General features: G+C 34.5%; 1 protein-coding gene across 3 annotated transcripts in view; it reads left to right on the forward strand.

The window, feature by feature from the left end:
• The first annotated feature begins 20643 nt into the window (after positions 1 to 20643).
• Positions 20644 to 20905, forward strand: part of pde9ac (phosphodiesterase 9ac) — a 55394-nt gene continuing 55132 nt past the window's right edge. For all 3 annotated transcript variants that reach the window (XM_061972993.2, XM_061972995.2, XM_061972994.2), the window contains exons 1-2: positions 20644 to 20738; positions 20841 to 20905. The exon at positions 20841 to 20905 is cut by the window's right edge and continues 69 nt beyond it. In XM_061972993.2, the coding sequence (XP_061828977.1) occupies positions 20684 to 20738; positions 20841 to 20905 (120 nt within the window). In that variant the 5' untranslated portion in view covers positions 20644 to 20683. The remainder of the gene's footprint in view (positions 20739 to 20840) is intronic.

A 20905-nucleotide genomic window follows, 5' to 3' on the forward strand; every position in this document is an offset into this window, starting at 1 on the left:
TGTACAGCTTAAGTTGTTCAACAGTCCAGGGGTCTCCGTTGTGGTATTTTAGGCTTCATAATGCGCCACACATTTTCAATGGGAGACAGGTCTGGACTCCAGGCAGGCCAGTCTAGTATGGTCTTTGTAGCATATTCAACTAAATATGGGTTGAAAATTATTTGCAAATCACTGTATTCTGTTTATATTTACATCTAACACAATTTCCCAACTCATATGGAAACGGGGTTTGTATATATATGTTATATATATATATATATATATATATATATATATATATATATATATATATATACAGTGTATATATATATATATATATGTTTGTTTATATATATATACATACATATATATATATATATATATATATATATATATATATATATATATATATATATAGTGTGAATGTGAGTGTGAATGTTGTCTGTCTATCTGTGTTGGCCCTGCGATGAGGTGGCGACCTGTCCAGGGTATACATCGCCTTCCGCCCGATTGTAGCTGAGATAGGCTCCAGCGCCCCCCCGCGACCCCGAAGGGATTAAGCGGTAGAAAATGGATGGATGGATATATATATATATATATATATATATATACATATATACAAACATATATATATATATATATATATATATATATATATATATGTTTGTATATATGTATATATATTTATATGTTTGTATATATGTATATATATATTTATATGTTTGTATATATGTATATATATATTTGTTTGTATATATGTATATTAGGGGTGTGGGAATCGATTCGAATTCAAATCGTGATTCTCATGTGCGATTCAGAATCGATTCATTTTAAAAAAATCGATTTTTTTATTTTTTATTTTTTTATTTTTTTTATTTTATTTTTTAGATTAATCAATCCTACAAAACAATACACAGCAATACCATAACAATGCAATCCAATTCCAAAACCAAACCCCACCCAGCAACACTCAGAACTGCAATAAACAGAGCAATTGAGAGGAGACACAAACACGACACAGAACAAACCAAAAGTAGTGAAACAAAAATGAATATTATCAACAACAGTATCAATATTAGTTACAATTTCAACATAGCAGTGATTAAAAATCCCTCATTGACACTATCATTAGACATTTATTTAAAAAAAAGAAGAAAAGAACAATAGTGTCACAGTGGCTTACACTTGCATCGCATCTCATAAGCTTGACAACACACTGTGTCCAATATTTTCACAAAGATAAAATAAGTCATATTTTTGGTTCATTTAATATTTAAAACAAATGTACATGATTGCAATCAGTTGATAAAATATTGTCCTTTACAATTATAAAAGCTTTTTACAAAAATCTACTACTCTGCTTGCATGTCAGCAGACTGGGGTAGATCCTGCTGAAATCCTATGTATTGAATGAATAGAGAATTGTTTTGAATCAGGAAAAAATCGTTTTTTAATCGAGAATCGCGTTGAATCGAAAATAAAATTGATTTTGAATCTAATCATGACCCCAAGAATCGATATTGAATTGAATCGTGGGACACCCAAAGATTCACAGCCCTAGTCTAAGCCATACATCACCAAGTCCAATGCAAAGCGTGGGATGCAGTGGTGTCCACTGGACTCTAGAGCAGTGGCGACGCCTTCTCTGGAGTGATGAATCAAACTTTTCCATCTGGCAATCTGATGGACGAGTCTGGGTTTGGAGGTTGCCAGGAGAACGCTACATTTTGGTAGTGTGAAATTTGGTGGAGGAGGAATTATGGTGTGGGGTTGTTTTTCAGGAGTTGGGCTTGGCTCCTTAGTTCCAGTGAAACTTTGAATGCTCCAGGATACCAAAACATTTTGGACAATTCCATGCTCCCAACCTTGTGGGAACAGTTTGGAGCGGGCCCCTTCCTCTTCCAACATGACTGTGCACCAGTGCACAAAGCAAGGTCCATAAAGACATGGATGACAGAGTCTGGTGTGGATGAACTTGACTGGCCTGCACAGAGTCCTGACCTGAACCCGATACAACACCTTTGGGACACAGTGTGTTGTCAAGCTTATGAGATGCGATGCAAGTGTAAGCCACTGTGACACTATTGTTCTTTTTTTTAATTTTTTTTTTATAAATGTCTAATGATAATGTCAATGAGGGATTTTTATTCACTGCTATGTTGAAATTGTAACTAATATTGATACTGGTGTTTATAATATTCATTTTTGTTTCACTACTTTTGGTTTGTTCTGTGTCGTGTTTGTGTCTCCTCTCAATTGCTCTGTTTATTGCAGTTCTGAGTGTTGCTGGGTCGGGTTTGGTTTTGGAATTGGATTGCATTGTTTTGGTATTGCTGTGTATTGTTTTGTTGGATTTATTAATTTAAAAAAAAAAAAATGAAGAAAAAAAATTATATATCTAGATTAGATAGGCTCCAGCGCCCCCCGCGACCCCAAAGGGAATAAGCGGTAGAAAATGGATGGATGGATGGAGTATCGATTCTGAATCGCACAACGTGAGAATCGCGATTCGAATTCGAAACGATTTTTTCCCACATCCCTAGCTTAGATGCAGCTGCTCGGCCATGAAAACTCATTCCATGAAGCTCTCTGCGTACTGTACGTGGGCTAATTGGAAGGTCACATGAAGTTTGGAGCTCTGTAGCAACTGACTGTGCAGAAAGTCTTTGCACTATGCGCTTCAGCATCCGCTGGCCCCTCTCTGTCAGTTTACGTGGCCTACCACTTGGTGGCTGAGTTGCTGTTGTTCCCAAACTCTTCCATTTTCTTATAATAAAGTTGACTTTGGAATGTTTGGGAGCGAGGACATTTCACGACTGGATTTGTTGCACAGGTGGCATCCTATGACAATTCCATGCTGTAAATCACTGAGCGGCCCATTCTTTCACAAATGTTTGTAGAAACAGTCTCCATGCCTAAGTGCTTGATTTTATACACCTGTGGCCGGGCCAAGTGATTAGGACACCTGATTCTGATCATTTGGATGGGTGGCTAAATACTTTTGGCAATATAGTGTATATATAAATACAAGGGTTAAAACATATATTTTTTATATATATTTAGAAGCACTCATATTAACATATTAAGTGAAAAAAAATTTTTCTTGGGAGCTTGAAATGAAAAGCATGGAAAAGGTTATGGGACGTTTGGAACATTGAAGACAAAATGCGTGCAAAGCTTTCATCAGGCTAATAATGCGTATCCCTCACTCAGATGTCCAGCTGCATCGGACACCTCTCGTCATTTACAATTTCATCGCTGGCTTTTATCCCAGAATGCGTCGTTTGCATACTAAAGGTGTGAAGAGTCCCTTCATCTGTGGTCTATTTTCCCAAAACTGATGAATATGCAGACACATGCGGGATCACCTGTGGCTCACAGCATAAATAGGTGCGGTTGTTGTTTCAGCCCGAAGATGACACATGCACCACATTTCATTGTGTTGTAGGCTTTACTCGTCATACAGGGTGGATGCAGGGCTGTTAATTGGACTCGGGGGACTTGGATCGCGGTGATGTGTGGGTCTGTGGAGGGGGAAGGTGTCCATGAGTTGATTAGAGATGCTCACCATCTTTAATTCATTACCTCCTCCTGTACTCCTGCCTGCTGGGGTATTTCCACTGATGCTTTTCTCATGACAATGATGATGTGGAATCCCCCAGAGAGGGAGGAGGAAGGTGACATTATTGTTGGAAAAGTCATATTTGGGCTTTTGTAAGGCGTCAAGGGGTGTTGATAATTAGCAATTGGCTGGCGGGAGACTGGTTCGTCATGTGTACACAATATAATTCCGATTCAAAGCTTGATTATTTAATTACAATTAACATTTTTTAAGGTATTTTTATGTAATGTACATACTATTTCGTTACTAAACAATAATGACAACAATAATGCTTAGTTTGTTTATTATTGTGGTGTAAAACTCTTGTTTTGTCCCAATAGCCTATTATTAGCAACAGTTCTTAGTAATAAATATATGGTTTCATGATACATTTTTTAGTAGTGTTTGTCAAGACGTGGACTATGGTGTGTTTGTTTTCCCGAGATGCAAGTAAAGCTGGACTGGTCATGGCGTGAAGGTAAATACATATTTATTTATAACACTCAAAGGAACAAAAAGCGCGCTCAAGGCGGATGTACAAACTTGACTAATGAAACAAAGAGACTTGCACGTGGGCAAAAAACTGTGAACAATTAAACAAAAACACTAACTGTGGCATTAATAGAAAAAACTTACTTGGACATGGCATGAAGTGCGCAGAGGTAGACAGAGTGTGACAGGGGTATGAATGCGGGATGTCACCAGAAAGACAAACTGAAAACAATAAATAATAATGATAAATGGGTTGTACTTGTATAGCGCTTTTCTACCTTCAAGGTACTCAAAGCGCTTTGACACTACTTCCACATTTACACATTCACACACACATTCACACACTGATGGAGGGAGCTGCCATGCAAGGCGCTAACCAGCACCCATCAGGAGCAAGGGTGAAGTGTCTTGCTCAGGACACAACGGACATGACGAGGTTGGTACTAGGTGGGGATTGAACCAGGGACCCTCGGGTCGCGCACGGCCATTCTTCCACTGCGCCACGCCGTCCCAATGAACTTAAATACTACAGACATGATTAACAAAAACAGGTGCGTGACTCAAAACGTGAAACCGGTGCGTGACGTGACAGGTGAAAACTAATGGGTTGCTATGGTGACAAACAAGAGTGCACAATGAGTCCAAACGTGGAACAGGTGAAACTAATGGGTAATCATGGAAACAAGACAAGGGAGTGAAAAGCCAGAAACTAAAGAGTCCAATAACTAAACAAAACAAAACATGACTAAAACAAAACATGATTACACAGACATGACAGTGTTACCTCCATCGTATAATTTTTAATACAGTTTAGTAGTTTGGTTTAAAGTACCTAATTGAAGGGCCTGTTATTTACGAACCCCAAAAGCAGTGAAGTTGGCACGTTGTGTAAATGGTCAATAAAAACAAAATACAATGATTTGCTAATCCTTTTCAACCTATATTCAATTGAATAGACGGCAAAGACAAGATACGTAACGCTCCAACTGGAAAACGTTGTTATTTTTTGCAAATATTAGCTCATTTAAAATTGGATGCTTGCAACATGTTTCAAAAAAGCTGGCACAAGTGGCAAAAAAAGACTGAGAAAGTTGAGGAATGATCATCAAACACTTATTTGGAACATCCCACAGGTGCACAGACTAATTGGGAACAGGTGGGTGCCATGATTGGGTATAAAAGCAGCTTCCATGAAATGCTCAGTCATTCACAAACAAGGATGGGGCCAGGGTCACCACTTTGTGAACAAATGCCTGAGCAAATTGTCCGACAGTTTAAGAACAACATTTCTCAACAAGCTATTGCAAGGAATTTAGGCATTTCACTATCTACGGTCCGTAATATAATCAAAAGGTTCAGAGAATCTGGAGAAATTACTGCACGTAAGCAGCTAAGCCCGTGACCTTCGATCCCTCAGGCTGTACTGCATCAAAAAGCGACATCAGTGTGTAAATGATATCAACACATGGGCTCAGGAACACTTCAGAAAACCACTGTCAGTAACTAAAGTTCGTCGCTACATCTGTAAGTGCAAGTTAAAACTCTACTATGCAAAGCGAAAGCCATTTATCAACAACACCCAGAAACGCAGCCAGCTTGGCTGGGCCCGAGCTCATCTAAGATGGACTGATGCAAAGTAGAAAAGTGTTCTGTGGTCTGACGAGTCCACATTTCAAATTGATTTTGGAAACTGTGGACGTCATGTCCTCCGGACCAAAGAGGAAAAACAACATCCGGATTGTTATAGGCGCAAAGTTGAAAAGCCAGCATCGGTGATGGTATGGGGATGTATTAGTGCCCAAGACATGGGTAACTTACACATCTGTGAAGGCACCATTAATGCTGAAAGGTACATACAAGTTTTTGGAGTAACATATGTTGCCATCCAAGCAACGTTATCATGGACGCCCCTGCTTATTTCAGCAAGACAATGCAAAGCCACGTGTTACAACAGTGTGGCTTCATAGTAAAAGAGTGCGGGTACTAGACTGGCCTGCCTGTAGTACAGACCTGTCTCCCACTGAAAATGTGTGGCGCATTATGAAGCCTAAAATATCACAACAGAGACCCCCGGACTGTTGAACAACTTAAGCTGTACATCAAGCAAGAATGGGAAAGAATTCCACCTGAGAAGCTTAAAAAATGTGTCTTCTCTGTTCCCAAACATTTACTGAGTGTTGTTAAAAGGAAAGGCCATGTAACACAGTGGTAAAAACGCCCATGTGTCAACTTCTTTGCAATGTGTTGCTGCCATTAAATTCTAAGTTAATGATTATTTGCAAAAAAAAAAACTACGTTTCTCAGTTCCAACATTAAATATCTTATCTTTGCAGTCTATTCAATTGAATATAAGTTGAAAAGGATTTGCAAATCATTGTATTCTGTTTTTATTGACGAATTACACAACGTGCCAACTTCACTGGTTATAGGTTTTGTACATGAATAAATATAAATATTTGAAATAAACAAAAAAATAATATTACTAATGATAGAATGCCATTTACTTATTGTAAAACAATTCATAAAATATACATGTCATGGTTTAATAAAACATTATTCAACATTTTAAAATAATATTACAAAAAGTCACTTTTTGTGAAGTTCTCTTTGTTGTCGACGTAATTAATAGTTGGTGAGAGTTCACCTGTCAAATGTGTATTAGTAGCAGTGGTGGTATTTGTATTTTTACATTTTAATATGGAATAGGCTCCATATCTACTGAGAGGGACAAGCGGTAGAAATGGATGGATAGATATTATATTTACAATATTACTATTATAAATATTATAATTATTATTAATAATATGACCTACATTTTTCGCAATAAATATACCTATTTATAAATGTCATATATTTACAAATGTTATATATATATATATATATATATATATATATATATATATATATATATATATATATATATATATATATAATGTGTATGTGTATATATATATATATATATATATATATATATATATATATATATATATATATATACACACACACATCATATTTTTTCATATTACTATATGTAGTTCTACTTTAATAACATTTTAAGTTGATTGTAATAATTTGTAATAAATTATTTTAGAAATATAATCATAAGTCATGTAATTCTAAATGTAGATAAATTATTACTATTTTAAATAAATATTTAAAATACATGTGACTATAATATGTAGAAATATAACTTAAATACAACTGGTTTGAATTCTCCCCAAAACATGTTGCTTAAGTAGATTTTTTCTTTTTTTACAAAATTGTATTAAAGCCTGTATTAAATTAAATCAGTAATATAAATTATTGAGTAGGTATCGAGTTGAGTGGCTGACGTGAGTGTATCTATCATAATCCACGCCTGCTTAGTAAATATTTTTATACTAATTCACTAAAAATAAGTGTATGAAATAATGCAACAAAACATAAAAAAATGACATTGAAATATATATTTTTCAAAAACATTAGAAAGTTTGTAAGTATATTTTATTGTTACTTGTTTAAAGGAGAACTACACGTTTTTGGAATCTCTCTGTAAAACAAGAAAACATATGTTTTTCTTTTTTTAATGCATTTTAATTTGTGATATACGGCAAGTACGAGGTGGCTAACAATCAAGCTAATGGGAGTCATCTATTGCGCCCATAAAGAACTCTAAAAAAACATCCAAAAACTGCCAACAATACTCCATTTACATCTCTTGACCTGAATATTAACCAAGTATTCGCAATATTGTATTATATCAGCGCAAACGCCAAGGAACTACTTTTAGATGTGGTTACAGAGACCTTATGCAGCTAATGACATACTGAGCCGATGAGCTGCTGTGTCGCCTCTGAGTTGGTGAAAGCTAACTCTAGATGATAAACCTTGCCTCTCACTTGTATGGTAGAAAGTTGTGGCCATAACCCGAGATGTTGGTGAACTTTGACATTGAATTTAGTGAGAAAGACACGAAAAGACCCTAATTTCGTAATTTTTTTTGTTTGTTTTTTGTTTTTTGTTTTTAACCTGTGTGAGGATTATGATTAATTATTCATCTAAACATAAAGATTTTAACATCCCATCAGTTGACATCCCAGTGAGAGCAGATATTGTACAGTAAGTGATTGTTATAGTGTGTTTGTCATTTGTTTCTCTTGATTAGTACTTAACAATAGTGCTGCATGCATTATCACTCAGCTTCTAAAACTTGTAGCTCATCCACATTATATTCAGGCTCAAAAATATAAAATTTTGGACCATAATTTGTCCCAAAGTAGTCATTGTTGTCTGTCATGAGGTATACCATGATTAGCAGTTATTTTGTTGAGGAATAAGTGAACTTGGTGATGCGTCTGTGAAATGAATGCTCCACCGAATGATTAAAATGAGCAAAATATGTAAATATTACATGTTGTTATGAATGTGCATGTTACTACATTACATACGTACAGCATGTACTGTATATACAACGTTGATGAAGGTTTTTGGATGTTTTTAGAGTGCTTTTTAGGAGCAATAGACACAATGCCCTAATGATTCCTATTACCTCCACTGTTAGCTGACTTTTGCCAGTGTTTATTTTAGAGATGTCCGATATATTATCGGCCGATAAATGCTTTAGAATGTAATATCGGAAATTATCGGTATCGTTTTTTTTTATTATCGGTATCGTTTTTTTTATTTTATTTTATTTTTTTTATTTTTTTTTATTAAATCAACATAAAAAACACAAGATACACTTACAATTAGTGCACCAACCCCAAAAACCTCCCTCCCCCATTTACACTCATTCACACTCATTCACACAAAAGGGTTGTTTCTTTCTGTTATTATTATTCTGGTTCCTACATTATATATTATCAGGATCCAAGATGGCTGCCGGCTAGATGCACTGAGTCATACAGCTCCAACAATTCATGAAAAATCTTGAATATAAGTTGACATCCATCCAGCAGAGCAACATCTTCATGTTTATAAGGAAGATAAACATTGAACTGCCGGATCAATTTTGTGATTTTGGACTTGTTGGAGACTTTTTGATGACATGTGCTTCAATGCACTGACAAGCCATCAATACTGGATTGCCTGGAATCAGAAAGTATTCTGAAAGATCAACTGGATTCTAAAAGTACTTTTCCTCTCTAAAGAATGGCAACTAAGAAGTTGGCAGAAGAAATGGAAGAGGTGGAAAAAGTCTCTGAATTTCATGTCAGAGGAACTGAGCAAAGTAGCAAAACAGCAAACGGGCCTTCTGGACTTAATTGATGAAATTAAGCAGCTGAAGGCAATAATCAAAGACAAAGACAAGAAGATTGAAGAGCTTGAAAGAAGAGTGGACGATCTAGAGCAGTACTCCAGGATGGATGACCTGGTGATTTCTGGGCTTGAGACAAGCCACCGCTCCTATGCTCGGATCACAGCAGGTGACAAGGAGGGAGAAGGTGCACCAAGAGGTGAACTGCACACGCTTGAGCAGCAAGTCATCAACTTCTTCAATAACAAAGGAATTCCTGTATGCAGTTCAAGTATAGCTGCATGCCACACCATTCCACTGAAACAAAACAACCGATCCAACATCATCATCCGTTTTGTGAGTAGAAAACATAAAATTGAAATGCTTAAGCTGGGAAAAAATTTGAAAGGCACTGGAGTGTATGTAAATGAGCACCTCACAAAGAGAAACGCAGAAATTGCAAGACAAGCCAGGATCTTGAAAAAGGGAAAGCGAATTCAGGATACATGGACAAGGAACTGTAAAGTAATGATCAGATTGAATGGTCCACCAGAACAAGCAAGGGTATTAGTGGTCAGAGACATGAAGGAACTTGAACAATATAAATGAAAAAGATGATGATGATAAACAAGTGGAATAGTGGGGAAAAGTTCCTTGTTGGCTATGTACTGTGTGCAGAGAAACAGTGTGGACAACCAACATGACGGAAGAACAAATGAGCTGCACAAAATTCAAGTCTTTTGACTTTCATGATCATAAATGCTATGAGTTAGAAAATAACATTGACCCAGATATTCGCTTCTATCAGGACTCTAATGTGGACTGTGAGTATTATACTGAAGAACAGTTTAATTCAAATGTTAAAATGGAAGGGGTTTCTGTGATTCATTTCAACAGCAGGAGTCTTTACAGTAACTTTTCCAAAATTAAAGAGTATCTTAAACAAATACAGCAAAGGTTTACCGTAATAGCAATTTCAGAGACTTGGTTGAGTGATAGTAAGGAATTACTGGATGGGTTAGAGGGATATGAAATGTTTTGGCAAAACAGGATGAACAAAAGGGGAGGAGGTGTTGTATTGTTTGTGATGTCCTCTCTCAAATGTAGGCTGATTGCTGACATGACAACTGCTATTGACAATATGATGGAATGTGTAACTATTGAAATCAGTGTTGAAAGATCCAAAAACATATTCATTAGTTGTATTTATATAACTCCAGGATCATGCATTGATCAATTTAATAAGAAAATGTTTGAGTTATATGAAAGACTTAATGATAAGGTGATCTTGATTTGTGGTGACTTCAACATTGATTTGATGAAATTTAATGATCACATGAAAACTACTGATTTTGTTAATCTTATGTTTAGCTTGAGTTTCTTTCCACTAATTGTAAAACCTAGCAGAATAACAAAGGACAGCTTAACACTGATTGACAATATTTTTATAAATGTATTTGATGGGAATAGAAAAAGTGGACTCTTGGTGACTGATGTAAGTGATCACTTGCCTGTCTTTACAGTGATCCAAATGAACAAGGAGCAAAACTTACAAACAAAAAGACAAATAAATAACTTTGTTAGAATAAAATCACCAGAAGCAGTTAAGGCATTCAAGGCGGATCTTTTAAATCAGGATTGGCAAAATGTTTTTGTGGAGGATACTAATGAAGCATACGATACATTCCTGGATATATTTCTGACAATTTATGACCGTCATTGTCCATTAAGAGAATATAAGCAAAATACTAAAAAGAGGGAGAAACCATGGATAACAAGGGGTTTAGTAAAAGCCTGTAAAAAAAAAAAGGCTTTACAAGGAATTTATTAAGCATCGAACAAAGGAAAGTGAGGACAAATATAAAAAGTATAAAAACAGATTGACATGTATCATGAGGCTGCAACAAAAAAACTATTATGAACAATTGCTGCATAAACATAAAAATAACATTATTGAAAACTGGGATGTGCTTAATACTATGATTAAAAAATCTAGCAAAAAGGATTTTACAGCTTATCTGGTAAAAGATGACAACTCAATTATTGAAAATATAGAAGAAATAGCTGAGGAATTCAATAAATTTTTTGTGAATGTTGGCCCAAATTTGGCAAAAAATATTAAGTTTAATATGAATGATGAAAAAAAGTTAAGGCGTGTATCTGACATTAAAAATTCAATGTTTCTTGGCGGAGTTTGTGAAAGTGATGTGTTAGAAGTGGTAAGAAAGTTTAAAAACAAAAAATCTGTCGATGGTAACAACGTGGATATGTCACTTATTAAAGAAGTGATGAATTGTGTCCTGAAGCCGTTTACTTATATATGTAATACATCTTTATCAACTGGAACTTTTCCTGACAAAATGAAAATTGCTAAAGTTATTCCGATTTATAAAAATGGTGATAAACATATGGTCTCAAATTATAGACCTGTGTCTCTACTACCTCAATTTGCAAAAATTCTTGAGAAATTATTTGTAAATAGACTTGATAAGTTCATTGACAAACATGAGCTACTGAATGACCATCAGTATGGGTTCAGGAGTAATCGATCTACATCCCTAGCAGTGATGGACTTTGTAGAAAACGTAGCTACAGCAATAGAAAAAAAGCAACACACCGTTGGAGTATTTATTGATTTATGTAAAGCTTTTGACACAATCGATCATTCCTTACTTCTGCAAAAATTGGAAAACTATGGCATAAGAGGTGTTTCACAAGAGTGGTTAAGTAGTTATTTAAGTAATAGATCTCAATATGTGGAAATCAATAAGACTAAATCACAGCCAAAAAGAGTAACTTGTGGGGTTCCACAAGGCTCGGTATTGGGACCTAAGTTATTTATACTATATTTAAATGATATTTGTTCAGTATCTAATAAATTGAAATTTATTATGTTTGCAGATGATACAAATGTATATTGTTCAGGAGAAGACTTGAAGGAAGTGTTGAGGGTAATAGAGGTTGAGTTGTTTCAGCTAAAAAAATGGTTTGATATCAATAAGTTATCATTAAATGATAAGAAAACTAAATTTATGGTGTTTAGTGGTGCAAGAACAAATCGTGAAGTAAAACTAAAATTAAATCAAGTGGAAATTGATAGAGTATATGAAACTAAATTCTTGGGAATAATAATTGATCATAAATTATGTTGGAAACCGCATATTGAATATATAAAGGGAAAAATATCCAAATCCATTGCCATTCTTTATAAAGTAAAACACATGCTGAATAAGAAATGTTTGCATATGTTATATTATTCTTTTATTTTTCCATATTTAACATATTGTGTTGAAGTTTGGGGAAATGTTTATAGAACAAACATAGACCCAATAATTAAACTTCAAAAAAGGGTAATAAGAATAATACACAAAGCGTGCTACTATGAACATACCAATCCATTATTTATAAGTTCTAATGTGTTAAAATTTTCAGATATTGTGTTTTTAAAAACAATGGAAATTATGTTTCGAGTAAAGAACAACAGCCTTCCAGCTTGTATGCTTAGGTTATTTCAATTAAGAGGAGAAACCCATAATTTACGGGGGGTATTGATTTTTGAAATAGGTAAAGCAAGAACGAATATTAAATACAAATGTATTTCAGTTTTAGGAGTTAAATGGTGGAATAAGCTCAGTGATGAGTTGAAGACATGTACTTCTTTGTTAAGGTTTAAGAAAACATTGAAAGGTGAGATAATTGAAAATTATAAAATATAGTAACAATTACTTTCATTCCATTGATTTTTTTTTAATTTTTTTAACATTGATGTTCCAGGTAATCTTATTTTCAGTGAAGGTATAGGATAGGCAAATATAAGCTTTGGCTTCAGTCTATTCCTTTTTCGGTCATGCTTTTTCTTTTCTTTTCTTTTCCTTTTGTGTGTAAATGTGTATGATTGTTATACTGTATATGTATAGTCTGTACTTTTAAACTGGTCACACAAAATGGTTAATGGTTGATGGTTGATTATATGACCGAAATAAACTTATTTCATTCACTTATTTCATTCATATATCAATATATATCAATACAGTCTGCAAGGGATACAGTCCGTAAGCACACATGATTGTGCGTGCTGCTGGTCCACTAATAGTACTAACCTTTAACAGTTCATTTTACTCATTTTCATTAATTACTAGTTTCTATGTAACTGTTTTTATATTGTTTTACTTTCTTTTTTATTCAAGAAAATGTTTTTCATTTATTTATCTTATTTTATTTTTATTTATTTTTTTAAAAGGACCTTATCTTCACCATACCTGGTTGTCCAAATTAGGCATGATAATGTGTTAATTCCACGACTGTATATATCGGTATCGGTTGATATCGGTATCGGTAATTAAGGGTTTGGTCAATATCCGAATATCGGATATTGGCAAAAAGCCATTATCGGACATCCCTAGTTTATTTACAATTTAGAATGGGGGGAAAAAAAGGCAAATGTGTTTTTGTCGCACAAAAATTGTGAATGATCGGTTAAAAAAAAAAAAAAAGTGCAGTTCCCCTATAAATATGTTGGTATGTTTATGACACAATCATTTCTTTGTGTAATTTTAATAATGTACATTTTGTCTGCCTTTTTTTTTAAGAGTCCCTGCTTGACTCTTTTTTTATTTTTTTATTATTGATTCAACAGCCTTCAATCGGCCATGTGTCCTCATTGTTATCTGTGCTATTAATATGGAACAAGCTGCACTTCAATGATAGCTTAGATGAAGAGAGGGAGTGTGTATGGTTTTTCATGGACCACAGGCACCCACCACAAGACTCCAAATCATAGTCGTCAGACCATGTGTTCCCCTTGTGGATCAATTGGCTATAAATTGTGACTAAAAATAAAAGCCTAATCTGAAATCTCTTCTAGTGCCTTTTTCACTTACGTGACCAAACCATCTGGTGGAGCTGCTCTCAACAAGGAGTACATGAGTGGATGACGGGGCGCACACCCACACAGAAAAACCACGCACAGAAATATTGTGTACATTTAGGATGCAGGCAAAGCAGGACATTGATCCGAAGTAGGGTTGGGGAGCTATTTCTGGGCCGGAGCTTGCTTTCTATTTTTACCATGCCGTGCCATAAAAGGTTATTGAGGAAAATATTCAGAATTTATTTAAATAACATAATCTCTTTACAATGAAGTTTTCTTAAAAAAAAAAAAAACAACAACAAATAATTATACATATACTGTCCAAAACTTGGACAGTTTCCTTTAACTGTCCAAGTTAAAGGAAATGGCAGGCTGTCTTCTTTTAATAGATTCATTCCGATCTTTGCTAGGTAATGTTTGCTGTGGTCTGGAACAACATGGCACACAAACAACTATCAGACATGCAGCCAATATTACATACAGATAATGTGTTATGAGACATGCAAAACTAAATTATATACTAAGAGGATAAAAGTAAAGGATATTACAATATATATATATATATATATATATATATATATACAATTAAAATTTAAATATATATGCATACTGTATATATATATATATATATATATATATATATATATATATATATATATATATATATATATATATATACATACATACGTACATATTGTCATGTTTGTGTGATCATGTTTTGTTTTAGTCATGTTCGGTTTTGTTTTTGGACTCTTTGTGCACTTTTGTTTGTTTTGTCACCATAGCAACCCTTTAGTTTTCACCTGTCATATCACACACCTGTTTCACGTTTTGAGTCACGCACCTGTTTTCACTGATCATGTCACTGCTATTTAAGCCTGTCTGTTTCTGTTGTTTGTCCTGGTGACATTATCCTTTCATACCATGCTTCTTCTGACACCCCTGCTCCCTCGTTTTGTCTTCATGCTACCATAGTTCCATGCCAAGTAAGTTTTTGTTTATTCTTCATAGTTTCTGCCTTTGTGCAAGTTTTGTTTCATTAGTCAAGTTTGTTCTCCGCCATTGTGCGCGCCTTTTGTTTGCTTCCTTTTTTGTAGTCTGTTAGTGTTAAAATAAAAATATGTACTTACATTCACGTCTTGCCCGTGCCAACTTTCCTTTGCATTCCGGGAAAACAAACCCCAAGGACCACGTATTGACACATATATATACTGTATATATATATGTATGTATGTATATGTGTGTGTGTATGTGTGTGTATGTGTGTATGTCTGTATGTATGTATGTATATAATGTGTATGTATATGTATATATATAATGTGTATGTATGTATATATATATTGTGTGTGTGTGTGTGTGTGTGTGTGTGTGTGTGTATGTATATATATATATATATATATATATATATATATATATATATATATGTTTATATATAATGTATGCATATATATAATGTGTGTGTGTGTGTGTGTGTGTGTGTGTGTGTGTGTGTGTATATATAAATATATATATATATGTGTATATATATATACTGTATATATTTTTTATTTTTTTATTTTTTCCAATTAAACTTTAATTATCTGTGTTTATTTATATATTATATATTTAGTGATTAACTATAAATGTGGTTTAAAAATATATTATATTTCACGTAGTAAAGGAAAAGTAAGTGGATGTGAATCTTACCACAACTCACGATTCGATTCCAATTTTTGGGGGGACGATTCAATTCAGAATCAGTTCTCGACTCAACACGGTTCTGTCAGGCCCGCTTCTGACAGTTTGGTAATGTTTGTGTTTTCCTGTATTGAATTGAATTGAATAGCTTTATTTGATTAAGTGCTAATCAAATACAGCTATTCAATTCAAATGTGTCAAACTCAAGGCCCGGGGGTCAGACTTGGCCCGCCACATCATTGTACGTGGCCCGCGAAAGCCAGGGAAAAATATGTGTTAGTAAAATACTTTTTTTTTTTTTTTTTTTCACTAAATGCAAATAATTATTTCGATTTTGACAGGAAATAATGCTTCTAAACGTTTTCTAATCATGCCAAATATTACATTATTATATAGCGTATTACAAAAATATGTTAGTAAAGATAACATTAGTTTGTACATGAAAAAATTTAATAATCAAGTGCATAGGCAATGGTGTAATAATATGAGGTGATTACTGGGACAAATTTATATCAATACTGTTAATATATATATATATATATATATATATATATATATATATTTTATTTTTTATTTTTTTATTTTTTTTTAATCAGATCAATTAGAATGTTGATTAATCACAGGTTATTGCCAGCCTGCATAATTTCAATTTTTTTTTTTTTAAAAGCGGCCCTTAGGCGCCATAAAAAACCGACACACATTTACAGACAATATCGTAAATATAACTTACAATAAATATTGACAATAAAACAATCAACTTAAAATGAACAGCTGAGCATGCACATAACACTTGTTCTGTGCTTTTTCCTGTCCAGCGCTCTTATTTCGGTTTGTTTCCTGTCACTGCACCTCTGTTCTGAGCGCTGCCTCCCTCACCTGTCTTTGAATGGCACTCCAGACACACCTGTTACCTGTGGCCAGTCAGGCTTCTTTACAGGACTGGATCATTCTACCTTATTTTCCAGACCATAGGGAGCACCGGATTATAAGGCGCACTGCCGATAAATGGTCTATGTTTTATCTGTTTTCATATATAAGGCGCACCGGATTATAAGGCGCATTAAAGGAGTCATTTTATTATTATTTTTTCTAAATGGAAAATACTTCCTTGTGATCTACATAACATGTAATGGTGGTTCTTTGGTCAAAATGTTGCATAGATGATGTTTTACAGATCATCTTCAAGCTGCTTTCTGACAGTCGCTTCCGGATGCGCCGTTTAGTGGGCGGTCTTATTTACGTGGCTCACCTTCGACAGCGTCTTCTCCCCGTCATCTTTGTTGTAGCGGTGTAGCGTGCAAAGACGGGTGTTGAAGAAGTGTCAAAAGATGGCGCTAACTGTTTTAATGACATTCAGACTTTACTTCAATCAATAACGGAGCAGCATCTCCTCATCCGGAAACAACAAAAAACGTCCGACCGGAACTCTCTAATAACTAAAGTTTCTTGGGTGAATAATGTAAACTCACTACACCGGTATGTTTTAGCGCTTTCATGGCGAGTGTACTGACAGATATAAGTAAGAACTTTACACTACTTTATATTAAAAATGGCAACAGCAGAGGATGAATGTTCCATAACAAGAAGATAGAGAGAAAAAAAGAAGGTTATTGACTACATCATCGTCACGGACTACAATTTTTCAGGATTTATGCAGATCCCAAATACACATCAGCAGGTACCAGAAGGTAAAACAATTTTCTTTTGCATAATATTGCGAAACAAAATGCCAGATAATGTCTTACCTTATACACACACCATAATAATACTCCTATGTTTAATGCGCCGACCATCCATCAAGCGGCGCGTCCTCATAGCCTACCAAAGTCGTACTAAAACATTTTGATAGATTTTTGAGCGCCGTGTGTAATGTTCTATATTTTCAATGGAACATATAAAATGTTGGTGTTGTTTACTTGAGTCATATTGCAGTCTACACTTATCTCTTATGTGTGACTGCCATCTACTGGTCACACTTATCATTACACCATGTACCAAATAACATTGCTTCGAGGTCGGTAAGCAAAACCAGAATTATTCCGTACATAAGGCGCACCGGGTTATAAGGCGCACTGTCGAGTTTTGAGGGGGGGGGAAGGATTTTAAGTGCGCCTTATAGTCCGGAAAATACAGTACTTGTTAGTTGGCTTCCTGTGCACCTCCTTGTTGCCAATAAATAGACTTTTACCTGCACATTGTTTGCTATTACCGCATCTTTGGGGTCACGCTACAAACCTCGACAGATTCTCTATTCAAACCAATCCTCACAATATGTTATTTGGTATAAAAATTGCAATAACACCTTTTCAACAATAGGTGACAGGTTAAAAATGTCCATCTGGTCGCTGATGTAAACAATTTCTTATTTTATTCTATTTTTTGTAAATTATTTCTTTAAATGAATCAATTTTTTTAGCACTTGTATTTAATATCTTTAGGAATATTTTATTCAGTAATTAAAATGTTAGATGACACAATTTTAAAGTAAATATATCACCGCCAACACAGTATTGAACTATATAGTATAGTAGGGATGTGACTCTTATAACAGCTCACGATTCGATTTCGATTCTTGGGTTGAAGATCCGATTCAGAATCGATTGTCGATATCAGTAAAAAAAAAAAAACAAATTTAGTTTAGTTTAGATAATAATGACTCATATATTGGAATATGGGATCCATTATTCAAATTTGTTTTAACTATTGAATTAATCTAAAATATGACTTTTTTTTTTTATCTTTGTGTCAAGCTTATGAGATGTAATGCAAGTGTAAGCCACTGTGACACTATTGTTCTTTTTTTAATTGTTTTTATTAAATGTTTTAAATGGCTGTGATGATAATGTAAATGAGGGATTTCTAATCACTGCTAGGTTGGAATTCTTAATTAATATTGATACTGTTGTGGATATTATTCATTTTTGTTTGACTACTTTTGGATTGTTTTGTGTCATGTTTGTGTGTCCTCTCAATTGCTCTGTTGATTGATATTCTTAATGTTGCTGGGCGGGATTTAGTTTTGGAATCGGATTTGTATTATTATGGTATTATTGTGCATTATTTTGTTGGGGGGGGGGGGGAGAACAATCGATTCTCGATTCAAACCAATTGTCACAATATATTATATATTATGGTAAAACCTTTCTAAAACAGGTTACAGGCTACGAAAACTTCTCTGGTGTTTAATGTATACATTTTATTTTATATATATATAATCGATATTTGAAAAATTATGAATTTATTTAGAATCAAAGGAGAATTGCGATTCGGCTGTGAATCAATTATTTTCAGCACCCCTAGAATTAAATCAAATCAAATCAAATTAACTTTATTTATAAAGCACATTTAAAATTTACCAAGAATGTTTTGGAATATTTTCTAAAGTAATTACAGTTTTCTGTCACCCAGCAGTGAGGGATGTCTTGTCTTGGTTTTTTCTGTCTTGTGATTTGCATGTGTTAGTTTGAAAAGTAACTCTCCTCTCGTTTCAGGTCACTTGCCCTTCCTTTTGTGTCATCAGTCTGACGTCATCCCTGTTCCCTGATTGTTTCCACCTGTTCCCTACTACCCTCATGTGTTTTATAAGCCCACTCCTCCCTTTGTTCTGTGCCAGATTGTCTCGTTTATTCGTGCCTCTCTAGCCTCCATGTCAATGCCTTGCCTTGCCTTGCCCTTGCCTCGTCTTGTGTTTATGTTCCTTGATCCTGAATCCCTTTGTTGCTATTTTGAGTTTTCCTTTCTTACTCCTCAGCAGAGTGATTTTTTTGTTTTTTAGTTTATTCAACCGAAGTGGTGAGTTATCAATTTTTTTTTTATTCTTTCCTCAAATTTTTGAGTGACAATTTTTGTTAAACTTTATTAGATTAGATAGTATAGAATTTTTCATAGCTGTTGTTTCTTCCTCCTGTTGGAGCGTTTTTTGTTAATAAATGTTATAGCATATACGGCGCCAATTATAGTTTGTCTTTGCTTTTGTGTTTTCCTCCGTTCGGAGTGATTTTCGGTTGTTCCTATTTTTTGGAACCTTTTTCGCCGACTAGTTTTTTTGGTTAATTTAGATATTGTAATTCCTTGACTTTGGAGGTGAAAGGAATCTGTCAAAATAAAAGCCTGTCAAAGTTCCCTACTCTGCATCTGAGTCATATCCTTTTTACCAAGCCTGACATGGATATGGCCTGATAAACGTATTTTTATTTATTTATTTATTTGTAATAATTGTTTTTTTTAAATTTTATAATCAGAATATATAAAAATCAGGTTTTGGATGTGAATACAAAAATGTCAGCACCCTCTATTATTTCAAATATTTAGGAATATTTTTAGATGACACAATAAAAAAATAAAAAATAAATCCAACTTGTAAGAAATTTTTTTTAAAATTCAGATTTTTTTTAAACATATATTTTTAATTCCAAAATAATCAATTATAATTGAACAATAAAATATATATTTACATAAAAATTAAAGAAAATGTATAGGTCCATGACTCTCGCCAGATGTCTGATGGGATAGGCTCCAGCTAATGAGGACAATAATTCTCTAAAGGTCTGGACACCTGTGTATTAGGACGTCCCTGCACCAATTAGTCATGTCTTATGGGTGCATATTAATTATCTTGTATAAATCACCAGATATTAAAAAACATTTCACCTGGATAAATCTCCACACCCTTTTCTCTGGGATGTGTGACCACCGCAGGGTCACAGGGGGTTGTCTTATTTTTCACCATAGCAACGTCCCCCTGGCAACCTGGCTAAGAGAGCCAGTTATATTGATGGTACAACACCATCACGGCACCTCTTGTCCTCTAGCGTCTCCCTCGCCCTAACCTCGGCAAGCGTGTGTTTGCATGTCGAGTCAGCAGCCGCAGCATCAGCACCCGGAGACGTTATTGTCATCATCTGGTAAGTATTGCCCTTTTTTTTCTTTTTTTTTTAGCATATTGCTGCATTTTTTTTTATTACCTGTTGCTCACATCCTTTTTTTTTTTTTGTCCATAACTGCAGGAAAACACATCCTGGTCTTCGTCTTGTCGTTAGTCAGTGCTCCGAGAGGAGAGCGGGGGTCAAAC

Source organism: Nerophis lumbriciformis, linkage group LG17 (genome assembly GCF_033978685.3).
Source record: "Nerophis lumbriciformis linkage group LG17, RoL_Nlum_v2.1, whole genome shotgun sequence".
NCBI lineage: Eukaryota > Metazoa > Chordata > Actinopteri > Syngnathiformes > Syngnathidae > Nerophis > Nerophis lumbriciformis.